The following is a 9,456-nucleotide window of genomic DNA, read 5'->3' as shown; positions in this document are numbered from 1 at the left end:
ATGTTTGATAAGATGCACTGCTTGGAGACACCTCACTGTGCATGAACAACAGGACAGTTCGCTATCATGACATTAACCTTCATGGAATAAACACAACTTACTGAATTGGTCCAAAAAGAACATAATGTATGGATGTAACACATGCAGTGTGGACATATGATGGAACTAAAAAAGTCCAAATTGCAAATGACCAAAATGGAAGGCACATTCTGGCAAAAACGAGACACTGTGCGGGTTTGCAATTGACAACAAAACCCTAAAATTATATTACAATACAAAAATAAATGGCGAGTACAATAAATAAGACATTTTTTATCCTGCTATGTACAGTAATTACACCTGATTCATTTACATTATACACACATGGGAGTAAAAGAGGTCACATGATGGACGGGTTTGAGCTCTGCAATGGTTGTAGCACCAAAGTGGAGGGATGTCTTGACAGCTGATGAGCACCTGAAGATGACTGCCAAGATCAGTGGAAACAGATGCTAAAAAAAGATATGTACAAATCAATAACACTTAGTCAGTTAGTCACAGTTGCATGAAGACTGGTCTCTCTCTGATTGTGCCTTTCAATAACTGAAATTGAAATATTGTTGTCATAATTATAAAGCATCCCACACCTGGGTAACGGTGTTGGATCTATTCCACTGATACAGGCAGACTGGAGCCAGAGGACGGAGTACATTTACCGCAGTAGCCTCCACAAATTCCTGACACTCTGCTTCCATCCTGTGGACACAAGAGGAATAACATGATTTTCCACCATCAATGATGTGAATTGTCAGTGTTAAACAAATGTCAGTTTGAAGGATCTGTAATGAAAAAAAATACATGACAATGTAGGGAAGTGGTTGTGTTATTTCTGAGTAGTCTGAGAATTTCACCACTTAGAAAGTTATTTGCAGCAGGGTTGTTTTGGTGCCTCTGAAATGAGCTTTTTCTTTTCAAAATGCACACAAAGATTGAGGCCCGCCAAGCAGGTTGGCACTAGGTATGAATTGGGTAATCACCACCAAAAGAAAGCAGAGAAATACGAGCTAATTTATCCCGTGCACTTCACTAGCATCATTTGCATGCAACACAATGGGCGGTTTTATACAAACATCTAGAACCACAAAGGAAATAACATCAGACAAGTACGCAAAAAGCACTATCCCACGACATGACAGCCACAGCATGCAGTGAGTGGTTTGTCTGGTCTCCTCTGGAGTGCTCTCTCTGCCCCACTGTCACAACCTGGCTTTATTTAAACTGCCTTGAGTGCCCAGAGCAAGCCGGCTGGCTATGGATATCAACTGTGAACACTTCTTGGCATCTCCGCTGCCTCCTGTTTTGGGCTTGCCAAAAAGCACTCTCTAGCTTGATCTCCATTTCAAAAGCAGAGGGTGGGGGGGCACTTGAGAGAGCAGCTGCCCAGTAAGGGTCCTTTCTCTGCAAGTTTATGAGTAGAAGTGGAGCTGGGAATGCAGAATCCACTTGGGACTATGCCTACTTGGGGCTCTGAAGCCATGAGGGAGGAGGGAGTGGGGAGGGATGGATGGAGAGTAAAAGGTACAGTAACAAGATAGAATGGAGAAGATGAGGCAGTGGCAAAAATAGATTTGCACACAGGTATAATGGAAGAGTACAATATAAGGATGTTACCATTTAAATGCAATATCACTGCTCCATACATGACCTGTCATCCTGGGGATGAGGGATGAAGTAATTATTCTGTAGAGTCATATCCCTTGGATATAAAGGACATGTATGTGTCATGTTGCCTATACCTGTGATTTTTGTACATCAGCCACTGCATAGTTGCCCTGGGAGATCCACGAGGTGTCCTCAGCCAACTTAAAACCTGTTCCTGAGAGGTTGATCCTGAACCGCCCCTGAAAGAGGAGCGAGGGAGAATATAAATAAGATATCAGCGATAAATAGATATGTGTTTAAAGATGCATTAGAAATGACTAATTCTTGCCCTGTGCTAAATAAAGATAAAGAGACTTCTAAGGGTCCGATTCTGGCTCAAATCAGATATTTCCCTTACAGGGCTTTCAAACCACAGAAAGTGCAAACTGAATTACAGGAAACAGTGATTCAAAAACTGAATTACATGCATGCCCTCCTTGTGTATGTAAATGGGGTGGACAAAATATTAGGAACACTATTCAATATAATGCACTCCAGTACACCACCACCACCCACTACGATCTCAAGAATAAATATAAAGCAGAATTATCACCTTTCTGACAATGTCAACAAAAACTGAAAATGTAGAAGCTTTGTAAAAGTAGAATTTATGGCAGAGCTGTTGTGTTGGATGGCATTAGATTGCACGTGTTCCTAATAAAGTGCACAGTGAGTGTATATTAACATACAATATATAGAATCGAACATCAACTTTGTGATTCTAAGTACATTTTACAAAGACAAAGAAACTTCATTAGCTTGGTAGAGTTAGGTAAGCTAACTAGCACACAGACCTTATGTGTATAAGGGTGTATGAGACTGTCCTGGTGCTGGATGTCTCAAGGTTTTTTTTGTTTGCTTGTTTTTTAAATCCAATAACAACAGTTAATGGTCAAGCAAAGTGTAGTTTGGAACATATTCCAAAAACTACAGGCATGAACTGGTTCTCCAAGTATAGATTCTAACAGAACTTCCTTACAACAGACATGTTGACATGTCAAAGCAGAAAAGCAAAGGCATAATTAATAATACTAAAGTGTAGTATTGTGCATTCTCGCTCAGTGGAAAGCCTACAATGACACTTAATGGACCTAACCATCATTCATTTCATTGTTTACACCTGTGCTTTTCCTGCTATGACAAGTATACAGTATAATCTTATCATTAAACAGCTGTTGTGGTTCTCACCTGTGGACAGTGGGCGGCGCTGTAGCAGTCTCCAGCTGTGGCAAATGGAACTCTCTTGCCTTCACGAGTGAAAGCAAACTGCCAATCTGTAGCTAAATAACAAGATAAAACAACAATTCCATCAAGCATAATGTGACAAGAAGTTCTTGGAAAACTGTGACATAAAATTATCCTCAGATGAACTTCCATAATCATAGCTTACATCTGCAATAATGACCAAGGCTGATGTTTTTAACCTAAATCTGGCCTCAGTTTTACGGTCAGCCTAATGGTAATATCAGTATAACTCCATCTAGTTAGAGCAGTTTCATCTAATCTGCTCAAGCCTTGTAATTGTGTGTTGCTTAAATGAACCTTGAAGACATCTTGAGCCCATTAACCCCTCGTGAGCATAATTAAATGGCGAAGGAAGTTCTTATTTGAGAGTAACTGCAGAAAAGCAGGGGGCTTTAAAATTTTGATGACATATAGTGAGAGTGATGGTACACATTTTCGTAATTAGCACAGGATGCTGTTGCGTGTGTGTGTGTGTGTGTGTGTGTGTTGTGTCCTCATTAAGAGCCATGAGCTAATGCTGTCTGCATGTGTACAAGCAACTCACTGATGATGTTCATCTTGCTGAGGTCCAGGCGGACTTTGGAGAAGGTGGTGATGCCGGCGGCAGTGTAGTCTCTCCGACAGTCACAGTCTTCTCTTCTGGAGCCGTTGGCCGGACACTGGGTGGGGTCGTTGAGCCTGGGAAACACACACATACACAAGATACCTTAGCTCAACTTTACACTTCCGTGGAATTTCTTCATTTACAGAAAACAATGCCGCCAGGAGTCACTTGGCTTTTTTGTAATGAAACAGGCTGTTCTTATTGTTATCCTGTTAGCTGTTTACCTGAAGCCAAAGATCTCCGAAAAATTCTCCCCTTCTCCCGTCGTCAAGGTGATGTACTCCTGTGGAGTCTCTGTCTGCATTCCTGCACAGTAGACCTGAGGAGGAAAAGGCGGAGGAGGCGTAACAGGGGAAGGAGAGGTGGCAGCCAGAAGAGGGAGGAGTAGGGAAGTAAGGGTGAAGGAATGGAATGGAGGTGATAGGAAAGGAGTAAAACAGAGGATGTTAGATGGAAATTTCAAACTCTGAAAAACACTTTTGTGTTTTTGTTTTGTGTTTGTGTAGCAATATGCATACATTTTCTAAAAATGACCTTAGCTGGCCAGTCCTCGAAAGTCATTTTGAAGACAGGCATTCAGTGCAATTTCCTCTGACTGCGTTATGCAATGTGCTGTAACTATTTGCAGCATTGTATATGAAGTCACAGTGTCAAAAGTAAACCTAAACACAGGCTAGAAAAGATCCATTTTAAGCACTTTGTAATGCAGGCACATAAACACAGAGACATACAAACACTGCAGCAAGATGTTCTACAGTGTAAAAGTCATCTGAAATGTGAGAAGGCCTACTTTCCTTGCCTGTTAGGGCTTAGGCATAGATGGTTCTTTGTGCATTTAGGAAATAACGAGATCATATAATCCTACCTTGAGTGCTTTTCCTTGAATATTGAGAACGTGCTCGCTGTCTGGAAGGGGGCCGTTCAAGCTGTGGACGTCTTGACAGCTAGAGGGCAAATGGCCTTGGAGATACAAGAGAAGGAAAATAACTAAGTATAGAAAAATAAGTAAGCATAGTGTGTATGCAAGGATTCAACACAGGACAGGCATTAAGGCTGTATACACACACATGTGCATGCATGCACACACAAATTTCAGGAGTTAAGTCAAGTGTGAGAAATCGCTGCGTCGAATCAAAGAAAACGAAAAGCCACTCGCTCTTTGATGTCCCATCCTACCGTAGTGAAGTAAATATGCCGGACAGTAAATCTTTGATGTTTGCCTCGGATCATAAATATTTCACTAAGGGCCAAATCTTGGAGATGACCGGATCAAGTCAAGCCATACCTAATACTGGAATTTGAGATGCATACAGTTGGCCCATATCTAACCCTGGTAGCCTTGACTTTTGTTTACCAGCAGTAGTTTTCTCATATACTCACAGCTTGGATTTCTGCAGACTTTCCTGGCTTCTGGCATGGTATCTACAGAACACCTATTTCGTTCTTGACCATCTGCTGACACACACTGCACCGTCCTCTCCATCACTCCATCTCCACAGCTCACTGAACACTGGTGGGGAGGGAAAGAAGCATGACAGCATGAAAATACAACTTTTGGATGACAGTCTGTCAGCAATTTCCCACTTTGAAGTGCTGTTTCAAAAAAAATTATGTCCATGTACATTTTTGCCATTTCATAACTGATTAGTTATCATAATAATTTATTGATTTTAATGTCAAGCAAAAGTGGCCACATTTATGTAAAGGAAAACCTTGAAACCTCATGTGTAAAAAGTTATTGTGCATAAATGACTGAATTAAAATCTAAAGTTGTACTTCTTGAGATTAAAAGCTGTGATATTAATTTCAGTAATAATGTTTTCACTAATTTACTGCATTATACAAATGAAAATTTGGATATAGATGAAGTCATCTTCCAAATAGTCACAGAAAATTGGAGAAAAGCAGTGTAACCAGTCCATTTATTGACATCAAAGTCTGTTTTTGATAAATCACAACTTTTTTAAAGTAATGTTTTCACAAATAAGGTCTTGTGGTTTTACTTCACTAAATACATGCCTGTCTCATGTAGCCAAAATATTGATAAATGACTGGACAACATAGAAGAGTCTGGACATGGAATTGCTCACCAGTCCCCAGATTCCAACCCTCCACTCCTGTGGCGATGGACACGGGTCCAGATTACAAGGCATGTAGCTCTCAGGGGGAGTCCCAGGACAGTTGGACAAAGACTGATGGCCGTACTCATAGTTGTCATTCTCCACATGCACCTCGCTGCAGGAGATCAGACGCTGGCGGTAGCCCTGGCCACAGCTGGCTGAGCACTGGAGGAAAGAATAAACCACTGGCATGAAATAACAACAGTGTTCCACACAGGAAACATGGGTGATTTCTGTCATTCCCGCATCACTGGATTTGAAGATTGTGATTTAAATGAATGGTGCTTTTGAAGAGAAAAGTATTGAAAAGTAAACAAACTGACTTATTACAATTAAGATCTCAAAGCCTTTGGTGGGACCACATGGCACACAGGTTTTCTGCTTCTTTGGCTCTCACCTCAGTCCATTCCCCAGTGATCCAGATGAATTCACAGGCATGGGTGTTGCAGCTCTCTATAACTGGAGGTCTAATCTGGTTCACACAATACATCTCATGGACCTCCTTCTGATTGTGGTCCACACACTGCAAGATTCGTCTCCGGTGGCCCGATCCACACGACTTGCTGCACTGTAGCGGAGACAGAACAAAGATTGGCCTTTCACAAAGATGCCAAATCATGTACAATGGGTGTTAACAAAAAGATTACAATACTTTTCTTTATCGTAGGTGCAATGTAATTGGTATTTAAAAGTATTTGTCCTTCAGATTAAGGGTTCTAAAGTAAAGATTAGAACCCTTTATACTAAAGTATAAATCAATGAAGTGTCTGGTTTGTGTGTTCTCATGAGGCAGCACCTTCACCACATGGGACTACAGATGCACAGATGTCAAAACAGTAGATATGAGCTGGGAGGAAAGCTCTGTGTTGTTGAGGAGAACAACCTGAGCAGAGGACATGGCCAAGTCCTTACAAGATATTATACAACTTCTAACTCCTGAAACTCTTTACAGTCGGTGCCAACGATGTCTCTGATAAACCATCAGAGCTGAAATTCACTTGCAGTAAGAAACTGCCTTAGGTCTCAGCATCCAAACTAGTATCACTAATAAGCAGTATAGTGAAATACGTTTTTTCATCAATTAATAAATGTTTTTCTTAGTAGCAGACACTCCTTCTCTAGTTGTTTCAAATACAACCACTGTGCTTGATGTAAGATAATGTGAATGCATTCTACCTGCATTTAACCCATCGCCCCAGGCAATGCAAATAATTTCATAGAATTTCTTCTCTTTGATTTGTCATTTTATGAAAAGTTAATGCAACATAAGCAGATGTATCTCTCTGACTGAAAAGAGCAGTGTATATGGTTGAGAAGGCTAAAAGAAGCCACCAATATCTACTATTTGGTTATGATAATCCAATAGTCATTATTTCATCACATCATGAATGTAATTGTTCACCCTTTCATTTGAATGCACAGCCATGTTAGAGAAAAAAAAAATTGGCTGAATTGAGAAGAATACAAGACCCAACTGAACGGAACAGTGGATCCAACAAAACTGACCTGCAAACCAAGACTTAAATACAGACAGAGCTAATAAGGGAATGGGGAACAGGTGACTAGATACAAGGGCAGGCAGGGAGTTGATTGGCTAGGAAGACACTGGGAGCAGGACAGGGCTGACGAGACTGATCCAGGGCAGGTATGAAGGTAACAGCAGGCTGGGGAAAAACACTGAGCAGTGCAGGGCTAACAAATATGACGCAGAGCAGGTGTTGGGGGAAAAACAGGTTGAGGAGGAGTGCAGGAACAGAGGAGGGAAACACAGAGCAAACTGAAAACCAAAACCCAGAAAACACACTCTCAATACAACCCAGCATACATTAAACGGTCCAAGAACACACATGAAAATAAACCCTAGTAATAGGGGTGTGCCCGAATACAAATACATTATTCAGCAAAGCACAAATGGTGTTTTTTTTTTTTTTTAATGAATATTTGTTTCATACAAATATTTTAAAAATTATTTGTTTTCAGGAAGAAAAAAAACCACGTCAAATACCAGTGCGCAAGTCAGTTACATCGCTGTCTCAGTCTCTGTCCTCTGTTCCACTGTAACATCTATCAGCAGGTCTCAATGAGGGGAGTCACATCCACCTGCTACATGACGCACATTTCCTTATTTGGACATCACTCCCGGAGTTGGGGGTGTTCCCCAGAGATAAATCTGAGCTACTGACACACACAAAGTGCTCCCATGGGACATAACCTGTTGTTCCCCTTAAAAAATAGGTTTTGAAAAATAGGTAATAAATGAAAAGTGCAAAGTAATAATCACCTTTGAAGTTCCTCCCTGAAGGACCTCCTTCATAAAGTAGTTTATTCATGAACACTTAATGCAACACTTTAATTTTCTAAAATTAAAAGTGTAATAAAAACAAAAACAGGATTTTTAAGCCTCTTTCCACTTTTATTCGAATACAAATACAAATCATTTTGCTGCCTCAACAAATATAGATACAAATACAAATACTGTGCTCTCTGCACATCCCTACCCAGTACACAACACCATGAAAAAAACAATAATGCAAGCCATTCAAACCAAAAACCTAAATAATATAAACAAGCAAAACCAAATGACCAAAAGGACTGGACAACAGAAGTATAACATAGGAAACCAAGAGAACAAAAACACAAAGAGTCAAAAAACCAGGGGTTCATGACAAAAGAGGAGAGCTTCAGAGTGAGCCAACCAAAGGATGGATTTAAAAGTGTAGTTCAACATTTTGGAAAATATGCTTATTTACGTTCTTGCCAAGAGTTAGATGAGCAAATCAATACCACTCGTAAGTTTGCCCGCTAAGTATGAAGCTAGAGCCTGGAGAAAATTAGCCTAACTTAGCATAAGGACTGGAAAAATGATAATGGCTCCCTGTAAACCCACGACTTGTCGTTTCTACATCTGTTTGTCTATTATTTAGGTTTAGTTAGATTAGATTATAGCTTATAGGTTAGAATAAGACTGCAGGATAGCCCGTATACCTGTCTTTGCAGGGCCCTTAAGTCACTGAATCCACCGCAGCTGGCTTTTTAAAAGTGGTGTTGCTATGAAAGTGGTGTCCTCAGATGAAGTGTTCACTTGACTGGAAGTTCAGAGCCATAGAACCACCATAACAATCTTTTACTATACCCATGTCCATAGTAACTCAACTATTACGACGTTCAAGTCAGCAAGAGTCATAATTCAAGCCCTGAACATTTTAGGAGGGCTCAGAAAAGCTTCCACTTACGTCAGAATCACTCTGTGGTGTTACGAATGCCACTGACTCCAGCTGGTCTTCATCACTCTTAATACACTGAAAACTGTCAAACAACTGAAATACCTGGAACAGTTACTTTGAGTTGTGCTGTGTTGCTGTACTGTGCAGGAATAAACCTATTCTGCACAATGAGGACCTGAGTTTCATTTTTTGTTTTGGTAATAATGGCAATAGATCTAGGGTATAAGCAAAAATATTTCATTCTAACAAGTATGTTAGGCCTGCAGGAACAAGCATAGTGCAAAGATATAAAGTATGTAAAAATGTTTAAACCTGAGAATAAAAATGAAAATGTTGTTTAAAGACCATTCTGATTTGTGGAGTCAGGGTAAATGCATAAAACACATAGGCATGTTAACCCCTGCCAGGTGAACTGTTGTAATTACTTCCAGCTGTTAATTGGGACGCCCAGGCAGGGAGCTCCGAACACTTCTCCAGACTAATTACACTCTCCTTTCAGAGAAGACATTTCATGCTGCTCGATGACCCAGATTCAAAATCACTTGAACACAGTGAAGACGAAACTACTGCTGCAGCTGCCTGT

At 40.5% G+C, this 9,456-nt stretch overlaps 1 protein-coding gene across 3 annotated transcripts in view; it reads right to left on the bottom strand.

Moving 5' to 3' along the window:
* Window positions 1–292: 292 nt before the first annotated feature.
* adamts9 (ADAM metallopeptidase with thrombospondin type 1 motif, 9) overlaps window positions 293–9,456 on the bottom strand; it is a 46,400-nt gene continuing 37,236 nt past the window's right edge. For all 3 annotated transcript variants that reach the window (XM_042405923.1, XM_042405921.1, XM_042405924.1), the window contains 10 exons: window positions 6,047–6,217; window positions 5,620–5,814; window positions 4,910–5,039; window positions 4,395–4,489; window positions 3,754–3,848; window positions 3,470–3,603; window positions 2,869–2,960; window positions 1,776–1,880; window positions 627–735; window positions 293–491 (listed from right to left, as the gene is read on the bottom strand). In XM_042405923.1, the coding sequence (XP_042261857.1) occupies window positions 646–735; window positions 1,776–1,880; window positions 2,869–2,960; window positions 3,470–3,603; window positions 3,754–3,848; window positions 4,395–4,489; window positions 4,910–5,039; window positions 5,620–5,814; window positions 6,047–6,217 (1,107 nt within the window). In that variant the 3' untranslated portion in view covers window positions 293–491; window positions 627–645. The remainder of the gene's footprint in view (window positions 492–626; window positions 736–1,775; window positions 1,881–2,868; window positions 2,961–3,469; window positions 3,604–3,753; window positions 3,849–4,394; window positions 4,490–4,909; window positions 5,040–5,619; window positions 5,815–6,046; window positions 6,218–9,456) is intronic.

Source organism: Thunnus maccoyii, chromosome 3 (assembly GCF_910596095.1).
Source record: "Thunnus maccoyii chromosome 3, fThuMac1.1, whole genome shotgun sequence".
NCBI classification, from domain to species: Eukaryota; Metazoa; Chordata; class Actinopteri; order Scombriformes; family Scombridae; genus Thunnus; species Thunnus maccoyii.
Note: the sequence above shows the minus strand (reverse complement) of the source record. Positions and strands in the feature narration are given on the sequence as shown.